At 36.4% G+C, this 20,568-nt stretch overlaps 2 protein-coding genes across 3 annotated transcripts; both read right to left on the reverse strand.

Annotated features, from left to right (window-relative positions):
- LOC18784763 (linoleate 13S-lipoxygenase 2-1, chloroplastic) lies at positions 515–6,024 on the reverse strand. The gene is made up of 9 exons (XM_007220538.2): positions 5,607–6,024; positions 4,798–5,066; positions 3,477–3,714; positions 2,950–3,270; positions 2,730–2,815; positions 2,453–2,563; positions 2,023–2,324; positions 1,589–1,855; positions 515–1,363 (listed from the first exon to the last, which is right to left on the reverse strand). Exons 1-9 carry the CDS (start codon positions 5,968–5,970, stop codon positions 604–606), a joined length of 2,718 nt encoding a protein of 905 aa, XP_007220600.2. The 5' UTR covers positions 5,971–6,024; the 3' UTR covers positions 515–603.
- On the reverse strand, positions 13,828–17,300 carry LOC18785204 (siroheme synthase). 2 transcript variants are annotated; one of them, XR_002270295.1, is made up of 6 exons: positions 16,571–17,300; positions 16,252–16,329; positions 16,091–16,160; positions 15,677–15,954; positions 14,303–14,576; positions 13,828–14,209 (listed from the first exon to the last, which is right to left on the reverse strand). XR_002270295.1 is itself a non-coding variant. In XM_007218089.2 (5 exons), the coding sequence occupies exons 1-5, from the start codon at positions 17,105–17,107 to the stop codon at positions 14,427–14,429; spliced, it is 1,113 nt and encodes a 370-aa protein (XP_007218151.1). In that variant the 5' UTR covers positions 17,108–17,300; the 3' UTR covers positions 13,859–14,426. The 2 variants fall into 2 exon arrangements, 1 of the variants encoding a protein (XP_007218151.1); XM_007218089.2 differs by having other exon boundaries at positions 13,859–14,576.

Consider the following 20,568-nt stretch of genomic DNA (forward strand, 5'->3'; position numbering starts at 1 on the left):
AAGTCACCAAGTCCTATTACAATCATTTTATGTTTATTTTATTTGTGATGTAATTAGAACCATTGGATCATAGTCCAGGTGGATTCTCTAGGTTACAAGTGTAAACACCTCATAGGGTGACAGTTGCAATTTTGTTGGAGAAGAATCTCTTCTCTCTCTTCTCTACCGAGTACACTATGTAAGCCAACTCTTTGTGAAAAATACAATGCAACAGTCTTTTCTCATCTTTCTCTTCTTCCCTGCAAATTCTCCATTTCTCTAAAATATACAAAACGACCATAGAACTCTAACAGGATTGGCAAGTTTTTTTTAAATTTTTTTAATTTTTTTAATTTCTATAAATGGTTTAATTGTTTTAATTTTTGGAATTAATAATTAAGTTAAAGCATGAATAATCAAGAAAAAATGATTTGGCAGATGACATGAGGTTGTCATGTCATGTGCCACATTGTTTGGTATCGTTAAGTTGGTAAATAAGTTAGTACCCGTAGCTCTAAAGAAAAATAGCTTCGATTATGTAAGGCGATACACTGGGAAAAGTTTAGCTTCGATTATGTAAGATGACACACTGGCAAAAGTTTTTGGCTCCACCACTGATCAAATCTAGATGGAGATGCTGTTAGGAACACCCATTCCCGTGACCCCGGGGGTCGAGAATGGCTTCAAAAGCTCATATGGAACAACTCCTGCTCCAACTCTGTTTTTCAGGTTCAAGTTGGTATTCCTCTCATCAATTATTCCTTCTAGCTTCTTCAAATTACCATTGAACCGCTCGAATGCAGCTTTTATCACAGGATTTTCAGCCCAGGATGACTCAAGTTTCTCACTAAGATACTCCTCATCAGGTGAATGATTCGATAGCACATCCATCACAACCATCATTTGGGTTGCTTGAATCTGTGATGGGTAGCAGTTTAGCAGTGTCATTTCTGGTCTCTTCAAAAAATTATTGAAAGCCTCATCAGATGGATCTTCTGTTGGCATGTTGGTTCGAGCAATTGTAGGCTTGTTTGGGAAGTATCCACCATACGTATACTGTCCAAAGTTCACAGCTGCATGATGTCCAGCTGTTACCCAAATTATGGTTGTCAAAATGTGGATAAGATTTTCTGGGGTTTTCAAAACAGGCCACCATGGCTCATCTTTCTTGTCTGCATGGCCTTTTGTTCTAACTTCTGTCCACCAACCTTGAAGCTCCTTATCAGACTCAACAAGAGTTGGATCTGGATAGTAGTGCTTCACATAGTCACTCACCCACTCCTTAATGGCATCCCAAAGAATGAGACCATCATTTGCAAATGGGTAGTCTTCAATTGTTAGCTTCAGGCCATGCTCAGCTGTAGGATCCTCAACTGCCATTCCCCTGAAATTAAAGCAAACAGATTAATTAGCGGTTGAACTTCCATAGCGTTTCAAATGAAGTTTTTCTTTTTTAAGATGGTAGCAACTAGATAGACTGCAAATGCTTGTTTTCCTTTTTCATTTTAGAATTCTTCAACAAACAGTATTTAAGATTGGTTCCGAGTTGCCTGCAGCAACACATAGTTTGGATCAATCTTAGATTAGTTTTAATTATCATGTGAAATACCTTCTGATCAGATCTGTTGGCAATGCTTCCATATCAAAGCGCCAGAGCTGGTCGTAAGCAGCAGAACTGAGCTCAAAGCAGTACTTTGCTGGTGAGAAGTTGCTCTCAACGATCCCACCAGCATTAATGAGGATTTCTCGAGCGAGAGCATTGATTTCCATCGTATACCGAAAATGTGGATGTAAAAGTCTATAGACGGGATGTATAACACTTAATTGTCGATTAGCTGCAATTATGTATGGCTCTGCACAACAATGAGTCCTCAGCCTGTGAAAATTTTGAAGTAAAAACAAGTTTCCACCCATGAGTTAGTCCACAATTTTCTAATTGGCAAAGTTACATTTAGAGAACATCCATGCTTAAGCTGGAGGCATTTACAGGACCAATTTGGTAACTTCCTGCCAATATTATTAAAAGGGATTTGAGCCAGTTACCAATGATTGACAAGCTGATGAAGGCCAGCATCATGAGCACAAACATGGGCTTTCGCAAGCATCCATAGCCAGCAACCGGTGGCATCCAAGGTTGGGGTGAACACTTGCTTCCATTGCGGTTTGTCACCAATGGGTGGTCGGGTAAGTTCAATGGCTACAGGCTTCAGTATCCCATCCTCAGTGAGGAAGAATAGTGTTCGAGAACCATACAATGTAGTTCCTTCGATTTGTCTTACTTTGTTCACATAAGGCATGAGAAGACCATGATAATCCAAAATGAACATCTTCTTTCTTTTCAAGGCCTGCATTTCAAGTTCAACCAATATCTCTTTCACAGAGTACAAAGAACACGCACACAATTGATACAATTTCAGGTTAAACAGGTGGACAATCAAAACGTATGGAAGTGTTGGTGTCTATCTTGTGTTACCTCATTCACAGTCATACAACCTCCAATATCTTTCTCCACCAGTTCTGTTGTGATCAATGATTCAGGCGGGCCATAAATCCCAGGGTCAAGTTTACTTTTCAATGGCCATTCCTGCATCCAGAAAAATACATAAAATAAAAAAGATATTCTCCTTATTAACACTGTAATTACTTCATCACCAAGGAAGATGGAGGAGGAAAAAGGAAAGTAGTTAATTTCGTTTTCTCAATGAAGTGAAATAGTTGACTTCATCAGCAAATTAATGAAGAATACACACCGTAACAAGTTCTATACTATATGGATTAAGACCAGCTAGAGTCTGCCGAGAAAATTCTGCATCTCTAGACCAAGAAAATCTGTCACCTATAAAAGAAGATTAACTTAATCAAGAGCTACCGATGCCATATATATATATATATATATATATATATATATAGAGAGAGAGAGAGAGAGAGAGAGAGAGAGAGAGAGAGGAGGAGGAGGAGGAGGAGGCGTACGATCAATTATTTCGGGGGTCTCGAAGAGCAAAGGATTGTCTTGCCCACCAGTAATAGTCTTGACTATCCTTGGGATGATTTTCTGTAAACCCTCACCAGTTTTTGGCTCAGGCAATTTGACTCTTTCATTAAACAGTGAATCTATGGCTGTGAAGTATGGAAATCCTTGATCTGGATTAGCAAGTGCTGTCTGAAGCTGAGAGGGCACTGCAGCCAGGGCAGATTTCAGGGTCTTCTCCGAGAATGTGAGTTGTTTGACCTCTGCAAAGGCTTCGTCTCTTGGTACATACACACTGCTGCTTCTTTCTTCCGATAAGCGGTCTGCACTGACAAAACTATGTGAAACAGTAATCACATAGCTCTCAGAGTTTCTCAACCATAAACATGCTTACTTAACATACAAAAGAACAAATGGTTCAATAAAGATTTGTAGCACATGACTTATTTTAACTAGACAATCAAGTTTTTGAGTAATTTTTACAAAAATTTGGGAGATTTGCTAGCTAGTCCATTAATTAATTGGTTACCCTTTTTGGAGCGTGGTCGTCCTGTTCTGCAACGCCTAGGGTATGGGTGTTGTTTGCTGCCAAGGACAGGCCTAGCCAGTTCATTGTTGCTATCTGGATCTCCAAGATCATTATAGGTGTCATAATCGTAAATCCTATCGAATGGTTTTCTTTCACCCTCCCCATTTCCTCTTAAATTTTCCAGCTCCATTTCTCTTATCCTCTTCAAGCCACTTGGTGTCTCTGATGGTATGTAAGACTGCTTCATTGTTCACATAAAATAACATATCAGATAATATATGTTCTATGTGTAGAGGAAACATATCAGGTAATATATATTCTATGTGTAGAGGAAACATTAATGGCATGTCTACTTACCATCAATGGGTATGGGAAGAAACAATGTCGGACCAGGATTTCATGTGTAATGGGGCCTCTTACAAAATATATATAATAAAAAATTTGAACTCGCAATACATTCCAAACATAACCAAAACGACAAAGACATCATACATAATACATATATAATGACATCTTTACAGTTTTTTTATGTTGGTAATCCACACATTAATTGAAAGACCCATTAAAGTCAATAGAGAATAAATCAAATTTTCACAAACCCTAACAAACCATAGGAACAATAAATAAATAAAAAAGAAAGATTAACAAATCTTAATTAAGCAAGTCAACCCAATGGAATATGGAGAATAAGAGAATAAATAGTCACAAATCTGGCAAGAGAAATGGTTGAAAATGACTCTTAGATTTGAAGGACTTGTGTAAAAAATAAAAATATGTATACTAAATTTTTAGAAAATTGATCTAAAACATGAAAAAGGATATATACTTGAAGAAAAAACCCTAGAAATATTAAAAGTATCATAAAATATATTAATATATATTATCTTTAATATAAAAATTAAGGAGGGCTCGAGACCACAATGGTCCCTTAGTGGTTCCGCCCCTAGGAAGAAATGCAATAGGATAAACAATAAATGAGAATCATATCAACTAGGAGGATGCAGTTGATCCGATTAATATTCCTTAGGGTATTAATTAACCACTTTTAGATGGTCGGAAATAAAAATTATTTCATTTCTTCTCATTCCCATTATTTAAGTAAACAAGTCATAAATTGTATACATCGAATAAGTAAACTAAAAATATTGAGAGAATTTAGGCATGTGTGGTTTACACATAGAGGTGCGTGGGCCATATCACAACGTGGATGGTTTAAATTTACTTAACCAATTTGAAGTGGTATCAGTAAGAATGTGTATATGCACTATAATTATGAGAATTAAATTAAGGAAAACTATAAGCATGGAATTAATTAAAGGACCTTGTTGGTGAAAAAGATTCTCTTCTGTGGGTTGTCAAACTTGGAATGAGTCCATGAATTGCATGGAACATTAACAGAGCCATTTGGGAAGCCGTGGAGGTGTATGCTCTTGATGAAGATCTCCTTGTGGTATTCATTCTCCACCTCAACTGCTCCAACCTCTCCAAAATCTGCTGGGATGCTGAAACTACTCTCATATATCACCTCGTCATCTTTTTGACTCGCTTTATTCGCATACCCCTTGATTGTCTCCTTCTCCAACCCCGTCTCTGCAACAATTTCATAAATAAATACAACACTAGCATTTAATTCAATTGTAGTTGTTTCAATTTGATTGGAAGAGTTTCATATATGACTCATATGAACGTGAATAATGAGACACATGAGTTCAATATCTTGTTATTTTTTTAAGAACAAAACTTATTTGCGAATAATGAATATTGTTCATGGGGCTAACGTTTTGCTCTTTTTCTCTGAAAACCAAGAAATAATGAACAGTGATCTATAGAACAGTTTTTTTAAAATCTCTTTACGTTATATCAAACAAAGAACAACCTTCGCATGAGGAGAAAAAACTTATTAATTAGAAGTAGGATTTTTTTTAAAAAAATTTCTAAATTTTTTTTTTTTTTTTACAAACAATATTCTACTTTCATATAATCTAAACTATATACGGAGAGGGGGATTCGAACTCTAACGCAGAGTGGGGAGGACATCCTCTCCAACCAACTTAACTAAGCCCTTGTTTTGTTTTGGTTTTTGGTATGAATAAAGTAGATTTTAAATGAGCAAGTAGTAAAAGTGCTTACTGGGGTCAAGCTGGGTGCTAACAAGCTCCAAAAGTAAGGTTTTTCCGCCCAAATCGGTGAAGTCAACGAGGGGCCGAGTCAATCCAATGGTGGAGATGAAGCCACCAGCTGTTACCTGGACTTTAACCACAGCCTTTATGGTAAGTGCCTCATTCTCTTTTGAAGTAGCTTCTGATGAAGGCCTGAACTTACTAGAAGTGGCACGGATCACCATGGAGTAGTTTTGTTTATGGACATGATGGCGTGGAAGGATGTTGATGAAGGAGGGGCTGCAATGGCTCGTCCTCAGATAATCGGTGTTGTGGATGGAAGATTTTGGTAAGAGAGAGAAGGCTTTAGTATTTTGCAGCCGAGACCTTATCATCTTATCACGTACTTGAGATTTGGAAGAGGCAGCTTAATTTGCTTTGTTTCCTTCAGTTTATGGGTTCATGCATTTATAGAGAGAGAGAGAGCCCATCGTTTTTGTAACATGGAGATGTTGAAGAATACACACAGTCTTACATCAGAAACTTAACAAAATAGAAAGTCTCATATAATGAATGGATCTCCTAATAACATCGAGGTTTTTTGTATAAAACCTCACACCTGCTAAACAGGTGGTTAAACCAATGAAATCTTAATAGGAGATACATGTGGATATATCTATCTAGCTATGTTTCCATACAGATTGAACTATCGAAGAAAATAACCCGGGATCGAATTGCTATTGGTTTCAAGAATATAGTGCACGTGTTGTGCTTTTGAATTTGGGGCAATAGTAATGGTAATTTGCAATTGAATAATACTAGAGTTGCTGTAATCGAAAAAAAAGAAAAAGGAAGAATACTAGAGGTAGTAACTCTTTATCCCAATTTAGAGTAGTGTATAATCATGCAGGATGCATTAAGGGACAAATTGGAGTCATTTGAACCTGGGAAGGCCGGAAAACTTCCATAGCAAATCCTCCAGCCAAGTGTTCGACGAAATGCCCAAATCAAAGTGTTGCGCTCTCTCGCCGACCCGATTGTGATCTTAGCTTCCTAATTCGTACATATTACTTTTGTTATTCTCGATTAAGCCATTTCAAATGGTTGAACATATACGAAAACAATAAAATTTCATGCCATGTGTTTGTTGTTTTGGTGTAGCGGACTCATGGCCCTTTTACTAATGTAGTTTTAGTATGCGGCTTTTTGAACATTTCTGCTCAAGAAAGGCAGTCAGTGCGTGTTACAGTATCCCCGCAAGTCACACAGCACCACATTATAGCTTGTAATGTCGTATAATAATGAATTATGAATTATAGTAGTATTATTTAAAAAAATATTTTTGAGTTCAAAAAATTAGATTCAAACTCAATACCAAACTGCCCTTAATTTTCATAGTACTTTTTGTCTAAATTTTTTTTGGGAACTTATACACGTGGATCTCAAGAGCTCTTCTAGGTCATATGTCATTCATTTCTTTCATTGAAGGATCCCTCAAATATCTTTTAGGGTACCCTAGGAAGTTTTTTCAACGATCTAAACCATCTATTTTTCAAGTATTCATTCATAGATCATCCTTGAAAAAAATCAGACAAATTGAAAATCATTAAGGCATCTAAGTGCAAGCAACAAAATAGACGGACTCAGTGCTTCAGAAAAAAAAAGCCTAAAATAACAATCATCTAATTTTGTGATCAAATGGTTTTAGATTCATGTGATTTTTTTGTAGAGATGATCTTTGAGGGAATATTTTAAAATTAAATGGTTCGGATCATTGAAAAACAATGAGTGGTGGGCCCTACAAGGGAGTCCCTCAAATAATCCCTTAATTGAAGATTGGGCACAATCCGAATTGGATCGGTTTCACCTTAAAACTACGGTAGAACCAATTACAATATATATTATTTTGGTAACAGAAGTCATGAAGGAAACCAAACCAAACCAAACCAATCTAAGATGATTTGGTTCGGTCGATTTGGGCAGAAGCTCAATTCTCTTTCCTTTTGCATTTTTTCAACATTGTTAGCCCAATTACAACCAACAAATTCACAAATTGCTCCATACTTAAATCATTTTCTAGAGTACGAAAACATCCTAAAGCTCAACATGCCATAAAATTTCAAATTTCAATAACTAATATAACTCAATTCAAATATCCATATATAGTTATTACCTAATTAAAGAATTACAAATATAATATAAATAAACAAAATATGCACATAAACAGTCCGATTTGATTTAAGCTGATTTACAAAAGTTCAAAACCAAACAAAACCAAAACATATACAATTTTGTTCAATTTTAAACTCTTTGACTTTTTCTTCATAAAAAACAAACCAAACCAATAATTACTGTTAGAATAAGTCGATTTCATGAGTTTGATGCCTCCCTTATCACTGTGTGTATATATATATATATATATATATATATGTTAGGTGAATTTCCAACCCCCATAAGTATATCCTAATTGTAAAAATGATGTCGCCATCCAACTTGATATACCTTTTTTCATTTCCAATGTAACAATATTTTTCTTTTGGTTTATATGTCGCCTACCCTCCAATTCCGTTATGGGATGGCTATCATGACATTGACAATCTCCGATACTTTAATTATGTCTTCAATTCAAGGATTAATCCGGGTTGAACCGTGGCCGCTTGAGAAGAAAAAAAGAACAACCACCTCTACTTTGACATAGTTATGTATGCAAGAGAAGAACTGTAGTGGACAATTATAAATCAATGGCTGAGACCAAAAGAAAAGAGAGAAACGAAGGGATCAACCGCATCTGAATTCTTCAAGCTGCACGACCAAACCTTATATCTCTGTAACTGTAACGTGTCGGCATCTCTAATCTCTCCCTTTAACCTAAGACTCTCATTTGTAATAATAGCTTTGATAAATATCCAATTTCTGCATCAAATATCGGAGCAACGTTGATGTGATAGAAATTGTTTTCACGAGGAAGTAATGTCATTAAATTATGGTCCTACGTTAGTGTGGTGGGCATCCAAATCCAAGAAGTAAAGAAAGCAGACAAGCATATGTCTTTGTTCGTACTATCCACATGTGTTGAACTTGAAAAGTAATAATCGAACTTTCTTCTTTTGATCGACTACATACCATCCACATGTGTTGAAAAGTAAAGAAATATTCAAACTTTCCTGTTTTGATCGACTAAAAATGTGAACACTTGTTTCCACTGCCTAAATTCATAACTGTTCGACCTAATGTTATTTTTTTTATTATTTTTTTAAATACAACAATATTAGAATAAGGAGAGTTTTCTTACACGCACGCTACTAGGATATATCATGAAGATTCAAACATATGACCATTGATCGGCAGATTGGTTGTTATGAATTTGTAGGTTTTGGGTTGTCCCCCTGTTTTTTTGGATCGTTGGTGTATTTTGTTTACTCTTATTGTGGGTTTCAATGGAATGCTATTAAATGACATAAATAAATAAATAAAACAAGAGCAAGGTAAGATGAGCCACATGATTCATCTGGAAATTGGAGGGGTCAAAGTGAACTTAAAATATACGTATTAGGGTAGAATAATTTAGAGTAATTTATTCTTCTCTTTAAGAGGGTATTTATATGTGTACAAGTATACAACAAAAGAAAAGTAATTACAATCTCATCTAATACGGAAATCTATAATTTTACAGGATTACAATTCCTAATTTAAATCAATTACATGATTCACGCCAACAAATGGAACTATGGTGGTTGTGAGTGCATATGAGCCCTTTGAATTGACTTCCTTCAAAGAACAAGATGAGCCCACATAAGTGCTTCAGTTTTGTTTTCTTGTGTTTTTTATTTGTCTTTCATGTTCTTTTGTTTGTTTGTTTTTTTTTTTTTGAAATTTTTTTTTTTATCTCTTCTTGTTTGGATATATAGTTGGTTTTTTGCCAGGTTTTTTCTTTATTTGTTATTTTGAGTTTTTTTCACTATTTTTTCTAGTTTCGTTATAATATTTTCTGTTGTTCTGATTTCTTTTTTCTTGTAGGTCATTGGTTTCGGTTGCTGGTAATGCTCTTTTGATGAGCCGATTGAAGGTGTCCACGCTTTCACCTTTTTCTCTTTTCTATTTTGTTTCTCCATATTTGATTCAGGACGTGAATCTTTTTCAAAGATTACGTTATTGTTTCTGCCTCTAATATTTAGGTTTCGGATAGTTTTACTATCCTTTGTACCATTTTATGGTGCTTCCATTTATAGAAGTAACTGCTCCAACAACAAAAAAATTAAATAAATTGGAAATTAATCTTCCATTGGTTGTTGGCCGTGGAGTTAACTGGTGTGAACAAAATTATTAATGAAGAGGCAACAGGTACTGAATACTAAACAGCGTGAGAGGAAGGTTTTGAGTTGTTATTATATCTATTTGTGAATTCTAATGGGTCATAACATTCAGTTTTTACGTATTGCATTCTAAAATAATGACATCATCCCCTTTTTAGTCATTATTCACAGTTCACAATATTTTAACACAAAAATTTATCAAACACTCATAAACTGATTATTGTACCAACATCACTTTTAACAAAAGTTTACTAAAGTCCAAACTACTTTCTTTCACAGCTGGATCAAATTGGTTAGCCGTTAGTTCAAATTAGTTAGTTTGATTTAACGATTAAGAGATAAGACCTCATCAAAGGACCTTAGATAAGGCTCTCACTATAGAGTGACTCTTACAATGAGAGGGAGGTTCCTTATATAGACCTAAAATATAGGTTGATTGGGCTTGGGCTTCCATTAAGGGTGGGCATCGAGACCAGAAAACCAGAACACCGAATGGAAAAAAGGGGAAAAAAATCGTGTTGACTAAAAAGTCAACAAACCGGCACTGAATCGTTCAAGTGCCAGCTTCACACCTTACAAAATCGGACCGGGTGTGTATTTTTTTTATTTTTTTTAAATTATTTAAGTCCAATGCTAAATTTCTAATCCCATAACCAATATTTCCCCAAGCCCAACTTCAAAGCATCTCTCTTTTCTTGGCCCAATCATCTCTCTTTGCATGAAATTGGGTCATTTGTGAATTTTTAAGCCCAAAGAATAAAATTTTAGTTTGAATTTGTAAAAATAAAAATAAAATTTTGAAATATATATACAGAGAGCTTTCATTAAGGGATCCCTTAAATAATTTGAGGGACACCCCTTGTAAGGCCCACTCCGGATTGTATTTCACTAATCCAAACCGTCAATTTTGTAGATACACATTCAAAGATCATCTCTACAAAAAAATCATTTGAATCCGATATCATTTGACCATTCAATTGAGTTATTGAAATTTTAGTACTTTCTTGAAGCACCGTGTTCATTGATTTTGTAGGACACAATTGGATGTCGAAACGGTTTTCGATTTGTCTAATTTGTTGTAAGGATGATCTATGAATGAAGACCTAAAAAATAGATGGTTTGGATCATTGAAAAAAAAATTGTAAGGTATCTTAAAGGGGGTCCCTCAAATAATTTATTTGAGGGATCCCTCAATAGAAGGGGACTGATATATATATATATATATAATCCGATCAAAAATCGAAAATTGCACTAGAAACCGCACTGGAATCAGTTTAAACCGAACATACCAGTTTCATAATTTTTTTTTACCAAAATCAAACCGAATAGCAGCTGTTGAATAGTATTGGTTCTGGTGTGAGGGTCATTAGATTGACCTCCCTGAGGGCCTACCCTCTCATGTACATTTCCTTGTAGGCCCAGGTGGGCACGAATGTTGAGTCGCGGGCCTAGCCTTTCTCGTACGTTGATCCTTGAACTACACCTAGATTAGAGACTTCGTCTACTTTGAGCGTGGCTCGCAGATGCTTGTGACATGCCAGCATGCCGATCATACTCTTGTTCTTCTTCTTGTCTTCTTGCTCTTGCTCTGCCTACTTGGGACCTCTCGAACTGTCGGTCCGTGTGTTTGTCCGTCCTTCTCTTTTCACTTTGAGGTCTAAGGCCAAGGTTTCGGACTAAGTCTATTTGGTTGAGGAGTTGTCTCACCAAGTCATTTTGGTCATCCATTATTTGAGTCCGCTAGTCAACTCTAAGACTGAGGTCTACTTGACTTCGTGAATCGGGAGGAGAGATTTGGGTGAAGCCCAAATGCACACGGGCTAGGGTTTCGTTGAAGGTGTACACAGGAGCATACGTCGAGTGCGGAGGCAAATGAGGAAATGGTTGTACTTGCTCCAGGGGTCCGCCGTAGGTAGTGGCTGCTAGATGGCTGGGTATGGTGGAGTTGGGATGGAGAGTGGTGTGCCAAGAGGTGGAGTCGCCACGTTTGTGGCTTGGTCCAGACGACGGGGGTGAAGCACAGAGGATGGCTCCACACCGCGCCATCTTGGTCGCTTGGATCCGTCGAGGATTGCATCGTCACGACGGTTTGTTTCTCTTGCGTTTGCTTCCAACCATGGTTGTTTGCAAGGCTTTGGTTAAGCGAAAAAAAGAGGAAACGAATTCCTTTGATTCAAGAGCACGCATTTAGTATAACTCGTGCTCTCAATGAAAGCACCAAATATTTGTGCAAATATTCTCACGAGAGAATATTTGCTTGTAGATTCTTTAACCTTTGATCTTCCTTCTCTCTATTCCTTGATTCCTGTAAAAAAATAAAAATAAAAACAAAGTAAATAGACCACACCTGGTTGGTGTTGGCTACAGGCCCTCTAATGCCTAAGTTAGTTTGATTGAATCTAGGAGAAACAATAGCTAAAAAAGGGTACGGAGAATTCTATATGGGGAGAACCGAGTGGCCAGAGCAGTGTGTGGTGGTCAAAGCTGTGTGGAGAGACAAAAGTGAAAGATCTAGCGACGAGGACAACCATCGGCTAAGAGAGAGGGAGAGAGGACTTTCGAGTGTTTTTGCTTGTTTTAGGATTATCTTATGTGTTGAATGTAGCCACGTATTTATAAGGCTCTAGACATCTAGATTTTTTCAAAGAATATCTTATTTGGAAGGAAGATATTCTTTTCCCAAATTGTAAGAATTGAATCAATTAGGGATTTGATTGGGATCAAATCACTAATTGATAATGATATCTTCAAATTAGGATAATATCTTAATTGGCGATATTATCTTTAATTAGGATAATATCTCAATTGGTGATATTATCTTTTTAAAAATAAAGATAATATCACATATTTAAGATAATATCCCTATTTTCAGTATCAATTAATTTGCCAAATAAATGAGCTCAATTAATTGACATAGGAGATATTCTTTTTATCCATGTAGCGCCTTATGATTGGAAGCGGGATTATTTGCTCCCCGCAGTAGCATTTCATTTATGGCTTATTTATGTACATGCCCTCTGTGCTTTCAAACTTGTCTCAGATTACCACATGTGTTTGAAAACGTCTCAAAGTACCCTAAAACCTTTTAAAAACCGTCTCACGTTACCCCTTCCGTCAGTTTTTTTGACGTTCCGTTACGAATGTTGGGCCCCACTTCCTTTTTTCTTCTTTTTTTCTCCTCTTTCCCCCTCCCCCCAATCCAGAATAGCAACCCCTCCCCTTTGCTACTGTTCATCGCTTATTTACCCTCCAAAACTCAGAAATTTCTCCTAACCAACACAACTAGCAGCAAGAACAGCTCGAGAGGTTGAAAAATCATACCTGGATCGAAGCAAATGGTGCTCGGAATCGCCTGAACGAGCGATGGATTTTAGGTAAAAACCGGCCAATTTCTTTCTTTTTTCAGCGATCCAAACGGCGGTTGGCAGCAGCTGAGATGTGAGTCTAGTAGAGGACAACGTGCTGGTTCTTTTGATACCCATGTTGTCGCTTGGGGTGGCCGGATAAGGAGATGGCGGCCCAAAAACTGGTTGGATGAACAGAAACAAAGCTGTTCTGGAATTTTTTGGGGGTGGGGGGGGAGGGAGGAGAAAAATGAAGTGGGGCCCAACGTTCATAACAGAACGTCAAAAAAACTGACGGAAGGGGTAACGTGAGATGGTTTTTAAAAGGTTAGAGAGTGCTTTGAGACGTTTTCAAATACAGGTGATAATTTAAGACAAGTTTGAAAGCACAAGGGGCATGTACATATTTAAGATAATATCCCTATTTTCAGTATCAATTAATTTGCCAAATAAATAGGCTCAATTAATTGACATAGGAGATATTCTTTTTATCCATGTAGCGCCTTATGATTGGAAGCGGGATTATTTGCTCCCCGCAGTAGCATTTCATTTATTTATATGCATACCTACTTCAACCTCATTTATTTGCAACCAATAAATAAATGTTATATCATTTGCCACATTAGTTGGTAACACTTGATGCTACAGAATTGGTACCGTCAGAAAGATGCAACTAATCTAACCTTGCAATCGCATGTTTTTGTTGATATGAAATTTGACAGCAAAATGAAATCACTGAAAGAACTGCCAAAAACTTTCAACCATGTGAATTAATTAATCAAGCTCATGTTACAAAATTTTCCACCTGAAGGCGCTCTGATGCTCTAAACGTATTCCGATTTGTTGCATTGCAACCTCATAATAAATGTGCATTAACGCAGCTCTCTCACTCACTCCAGTGCATGAAATCCATTCCCCATGAGATATTTGAATGGTAGAATGAAGCAACGGCCTACAGTCTATAGCACAATCCAGCTCTGCTCATAAACAATTAGATCATTCTAAAATTGATCAATTCTGATAAATCTCGAAAGAAGATGTGCCTTTATCACTAGCAGCAGCTAATTTACCTCTTAACCAAGATCATCCCCCACCATTGAAATTGATTGGATCATGAGCTGAAAGGTCTGACAAGAAGATTCACGAGCAGTGCACCGGAGATCTGAAGCCAAATTGGATGGGCAAAATATGCTTCTATATCGCTTCTACAAAACATGACACTTCCTTTGAAGAATATGGCCACGATGGTGAAAGTGCAACTACTTTTCCAATGATGATCAACGTTGGTGATACTAATTCTGCTGATATAATTTCATCAGCAAGATCCTTCAGTTCTGCAAAAACCTGTATGAAATGCATATGCAACAATAATCAGACTGCCATGAAAAACATGAAAACTGGAAATGTGAAGCCGATTCTATGTGAATGCCTATCTGTAAAGGAATCCAAAGGATCAATATTCCATGGCCAATCAGGTTGATGACAGTCAGCCAAGGGTAAATAATAGAGACCATTAAGATTTGTAATAGTATCACTGACAGCCCTTGAAGGATCTTGACATATAATTACTTCCACAATCAGGCAGGTTATCCTTAATTCAAATATGCAAATAACTGTACTTCAGAATCAAACCATTATTAGTATACAAGTATTTATTAATATCTATTTCAAGTTAAATTTCTTCAACAGGGGCGAAATTATATGCTAGAAACACAAATTTTGATAGGAATCATTAATATAAATATAAAAAAAGTACCACAATGACTTCTGATTCTTCAGAATATTGGAAATCTATCACTTTAATTGCCATTGAACAGCTTCATTAGTACTTTCATTGCAATTTTCAGAATAAAATAAATGTCCTCTGAAAACTACATCAGAATGCCTTTCTTAGGTTTCATTGCTTCAGGTCCCTATAATGTTATGCAATTTCCATGTCTGATGGTTAGCTTTTTGTTTCGGTTTTCCAGTGAACTTGTCTACATTGATGATACTTTTTATTAGTTTTAATCAACTTATTTATCTCATTATAAAAATAAAAATAAAAAATTAACACATTCCACGTTTACTGTATCTCAAGAAGGTCTAAAAAAATGTCGAAAAGGAAGAACCAGTAGCAAACAGTATTTGAAAAGCTTCCTTTACACAGCTGAAGAAAGGATGTCTGAATCAATATAAAACAAACGTCCTAAATATGGTGCTCGATAAGCTTCTCCAAATTTTGAGTGGCATGCTTATTATTGTCCTTTTTTCTGTAGTTATATCTACATATTTGGTAATAGAGACATTTAACAGAGCTCTCCCAGGTTGTCAGTTTAACAATTACTGTCCTAAAAATGGCACAGATTTCAGGGTATTTAGGTATACAAACAGAACACAACTAGAATGCAACATGGTATACACACAGTAGCAAGACCAATGCAGAAATAGAAGATCATCCTTACCATGCGCTGTTGAGGTGTGGTCCCTCGCTCAACTGCAACAGCTGGTGTATTTGGTGGCAAACCATGATGCACCAACTTTTGAGCAAGAGAGGGGAGGGTCGACAAACCCATATAAACCACCAAGGTTGAATCAGGGTCAGCTGCATTCTCTGCAACAAACAGAGGGTCTGTTCCTCCCTTCCTGGAGTGCCCGGTAAGAAATCTGACACTATTTGCGACACCACGATGAGTTAATGGAATCCCTAACACTGCTGCTATCCCTGAAGCAGCAGTAATACCTGAAAGATTAAAAAATATATTCATCATATACAAACATGTTCCCGGGTCCACTAAAGATGTTCCTGAGGCATTCATATATTATCATAAAAGTCTCCACTAAATAAGAGTGTTTACCAGACTAATCTATCATTGTACCTGGAATAACATTCACTTCAATTCCTTGCTGTCGCAGAAAATCCATCTCCTCCCCACCCCTACCAAACACCTAAAGACAAAAAATATTTTTCAGTACAAATTTGACAAGACACCACAATACCACAAGTAACAAACTGTCAAACTTTAATGTAGGAACTCACCAGTGGATCCCCTCCTTTCAGTCTCACAACATTAGCTCCAGCTTCAGCAAAACTCAGTAGCAATTCATGTATCTCCTCCTGAAAGGGGGGAAAAAACGATTCAGCTCTTTCCCAAGACCCCAAAGTAAAGCTCCAATTCACTTCACTAACCCAGATACAAATTAACACAAACCCAGATACCCAATTCACCAAATTGCCAAAAGATTTCAAATTTATAGTAAGAGAGAACCCATATCAGAAACTCAATTGAAAATCAAAATAAAATCTGAAATTTTGTTTCAGCTAATGCAAGAAATGCTGATAAAGATTAGTGCTTTACCTGGGTTCTGCTATGGTACCCAGCAGTCTTGCCCACATAGAGAAGTCTAGCACCAGAGCCAACCAATTCCAACACATCATTGGACACCAACCTATCATACAACAATAGATCAGCATTCTGAATAACTCTATACGCCTTCAATGTCAGGAGCTCAGGGTCCCCAGGCCCTGTCCCGACCAAGAACACATTTCCAGGCCCACATTTGCCGCTGCCACACCCTCCTTCGCTCTCTCTCTTCCCTCTCAGAACCTGAAGCAGCTTTCTCAGCTCCGGTAGCTGCAAAGCAATGTCATTTTGCCTTATAGAATCAAAATCTGGCGGGACAGAGCATAGAGTGGCTTGATCCAATTGGTTCTTGTACAGCCATTGGTCTCTCTGGTACCTCTCAATAGAAGTCTTCTCTGTAAAAGGTGAAGAATTAGAAGAGGAGTTGAAGTGTAAAGAACAAATGGGTTGTGGGTTTAAGGAGTTGGGTTTTCTGAAATGGGTCGAAGATAAAGAGGAAGACAGAGATTGAAGCTTATAGACAAGAGCCATGGCACAAAAAGAACGATTCAGAGTGGAAGGGTGATTGAAAATTGTGTTTATTTATTGTGTTTCTGTTGCCGTTTTTGTTAGTGTTTGAGTTTGATTTGGAATTGGGCTCTTCAAGGCAGGAGGCGGCCAAGTGGCTTTTAGGGCTTTGAAAAGGACAATATTTGAGTTTGGCCGTCTTTGGTTGCAAATTGCAATTGCTTCCTTCATCATCCAGTTGACATCCATGGTCTCAATTTGTTGCCCTTTGGCTCCCACTTACTTAATCGGTGCTCTTCTTAGGAGTAAAATATAAAATTAGAAATTGTTTGGAAATTGTTTGGGTGTATCTATGCTTTATTGAAATTCGTCTCATCACCACATCTTGGCTTTCCTCTTATATGGTCATTTCCACCGCATATTGGCTCTATTTACGGTATCTTTGATTTTTATTGATCTAATAAAATTCTATTGTATTTTAAAAAATAAATAAAACTCTTCTAAATGCTTGACAGATTCTTAGTGTCTGTTTGACATTGCTTATTTGGGGATGATAAGTGATTCTTAAAAAAATTTGAGAAGCCCAACTCGTTTGGTAACTATGAGAAAATCACTTATTGTTAAAAATTGTTGTGAGAGAAATCTATAAGGAAAAACAGCTAATGAGATGCTTTCATTTTTTTTATTATGCAAGAATCAGTTTCAAAGAGGCGTTGAGTTTAATGATTATGCGGGAATCAATACCAACAACACTTTCAACAAAAAATTTACCAAACGCCAAACTGCTTTATCTCACAGCTGATTTCTCTCATAGCAAATCTGACAATGATTATTTTTACAGCACAGTAATGCCAAACTGATCTTTAATACTCACTATTTTCAAAAATATATGAGTGCTAAATACATAAAATACATTTTTTGTAGTTCGGTTCGCTTTGTAGATTTTGCATGCAATTATGTGTCGTATAATTTCTTAACTTCATATTGCAATTGGGTCCAAATCATCATTCCGTTTGTTTTTGTTAATTAACAGAGTGACCACTTGCAATGCGATAGTTCACACATGATTCTCTTTTGGTCCTTATAATTCAATTTCAGCAGACAGACCCTTGTTACTTAATAATATTTTATTTTCTTTATTCATTCAGAAAATCAAAATCAAAATCAAAACCAAGAATTTAAACAACTGATTAAAAAAAGAAATTAAATATTAATTGTCCAACTTACCACACCTAATTGAGAAATTCCCCTGTAACTTTAACAGCTATATTCCCCAAGTTACTCATCTCTGCAATTATACCATTCAGATACCCTTCATGATATTTATTAGTATCTCCCTGTAGTAATTAAACACTCTGCGAGAATGATAAGATGATGATGATGATTTTGACTGGATTTTCTCAGAGTTCTCCGAACAAGGCAAGTTTGCAGTTGCAGAGCCTCCTTCTTCATCAGACACCTGCGGTGACGGCATAGCAACTGACAAAACTTCCCGTGTTTTCATGCTTGAGATCTCTTGCAGTGTGTAGACTAGATAGATTAATGAAGGGACGTTCGGGGAAAAGAGGTGATCAAAAGGCTAATTGTATTGGTATTGTTTCTGTAGACTACCTTAGGAGGTTGTTGATATATGAATGTCGTTCATTTGTGTTTTATAGTGAGATGAAAATGGGACATTGATTATTGATTGACTTGCAGGGCACGGAATTGAAATGTCAAGTTTCATCAAATTATAAATGAAAAAGAAATGAATGTTGGCTGCGTCAAAGCTCAAGTTTGACTAATTCTAACATAAACTTCTTCTGTATGTGAATTTCCAAGAAGGCTGATGTTGTGGAAATATATGTTGGCGTGAGTCATAATTTAGGGATCTCATAATTCATGATTTATTGGTGCTATGCGATTTTAATGTTTAATGGTTAACTTTTTGTTTCTATTTTTTCAGTAAACTTGTCTATGTTGATGATACTTTTTATTAGTTTTAATCAACTTATGTATCTCATTATTATAAATAAATAATAAATAAAAAAAATTAACACATTCCACGTTTACTGTATCTCAAGAATGTCTAAAAAAAATGTCGAAAAGGAAGAACCAGTAGCAAACAGTATTTGAAAAGCTTCCTTTACACAGTTGAAGAAAAGATGTCTGAATCAATATAAACAAACACAACACATCTACGGTCTCAATTTGTTGCCCTTTGGCTCCCACTTGCTTAATCAATGATCTTTTTAGGATTAAAATATAAAATTGGAAATTGTTTGGATCTCTTGCCCTTTGTTTATTTATATATATTTTTTTCTCTTTTAATCTCATTTTCAGTAGGAAGCTCTTGAAGAAACTTGCATCGATCAGTGAAATGAACGAAACTAGAAAAGAAGGAATCAGTACCTTTTTTTTTTATGCGAAAAGAGGAAAATTACAAGCAAAAACCACTATGACACGCAATCGCTAATTCGGAATGGCAATAGCAATGCCTTTTAATAATATATTTTTAATAAATAGAAGAGAGTCCATATAATAACATAACATAATCTCACCAAATTACCAAAAAAATTTAATATTGCATAAATTAAAAACGGACTACACATAATTAACCTCAGTTCACTGCTTCTTCGTCTTCTTCGCTGCTGGACTCAACTTGTTTTTCTTTGCCATGGCTTTTTAAATACGTGTGGGTGTTGCCAAACCCAAAAATTCCTACCCTGTCCGATGTACTCCCATTTATTGTATTCTTAGCAATTGTGAACTCATTGCCGCCTCTGCCATTCCTCTCCTTCTTGGGCTGGAGGGGAGTGGCACCATTTTTGGAACTCATTGATGGGGACCTGGAGTTGTTGCCGTTTTGTTGGTCGATGCTCGCTTTAGAATCCTCAGAGACTCTTTTCTGGTCACCAATTGGAGGCTTCAGAAATAGGTGGCCGGTGGACATTTTCAATATTGTTAGTTCTAGGGAGAAGAGAGGCTTAGGATAATAGCTTGATAATGAATAGAAAACTTTTGAAATAGTAACAAGATAATTTTATTTTATCGATTGAAATAAGAAGGGAACAAGGGCTTTAGAGTTGGTCGGATGCAAGAGGTGGCTGATGTGAGTTTCGACAGCTCGCACTTTTTTCAGCTTTCTTACTTGAATGCATAAGTGGGCTGCTAGAGCTATATATAGAGTAGCTGAACCGACTCAAAGGATGGCAAATATCTAGTGAAGTCGGTTATTGCATAGTAATCGACATCTCAAAATGTTTTCCAGCCACTAAGTTATAACATGAGTCTAGAATATTCTACTTACAATACATTATATTATATATAATTAATAGGATGTTTCTGGTGGAAGGGAAAAGCTAATTGGCTGCGTCAAAGCTGAAGTTTGAGTAATTCTAACATAAACTTCTTCTGTTTGCCATTGAAATATGAAATCCTGATGATAAATTCAACATGTAAACTTCCTAGAAGGCTGATGTTGTGGATAAATAGACATATGTAGG

The sequence above is a fragment of the Prunus persica genome, chromosome G2, assembly GCF_000346465.2.
Source record: "Prunus persica cultivar Lovell chromosome G2, Prunus_persica_NCBIv2, whole genome shotgun sequence".
In the NCBI taxonomy this organism is placed as follows: domain Eukaryota; kingdom Viridiplantae; phylum Streptophyta; class Magnoliopsida; order Rosales; family Rosaceae; genus Prunus; species Prunus persica.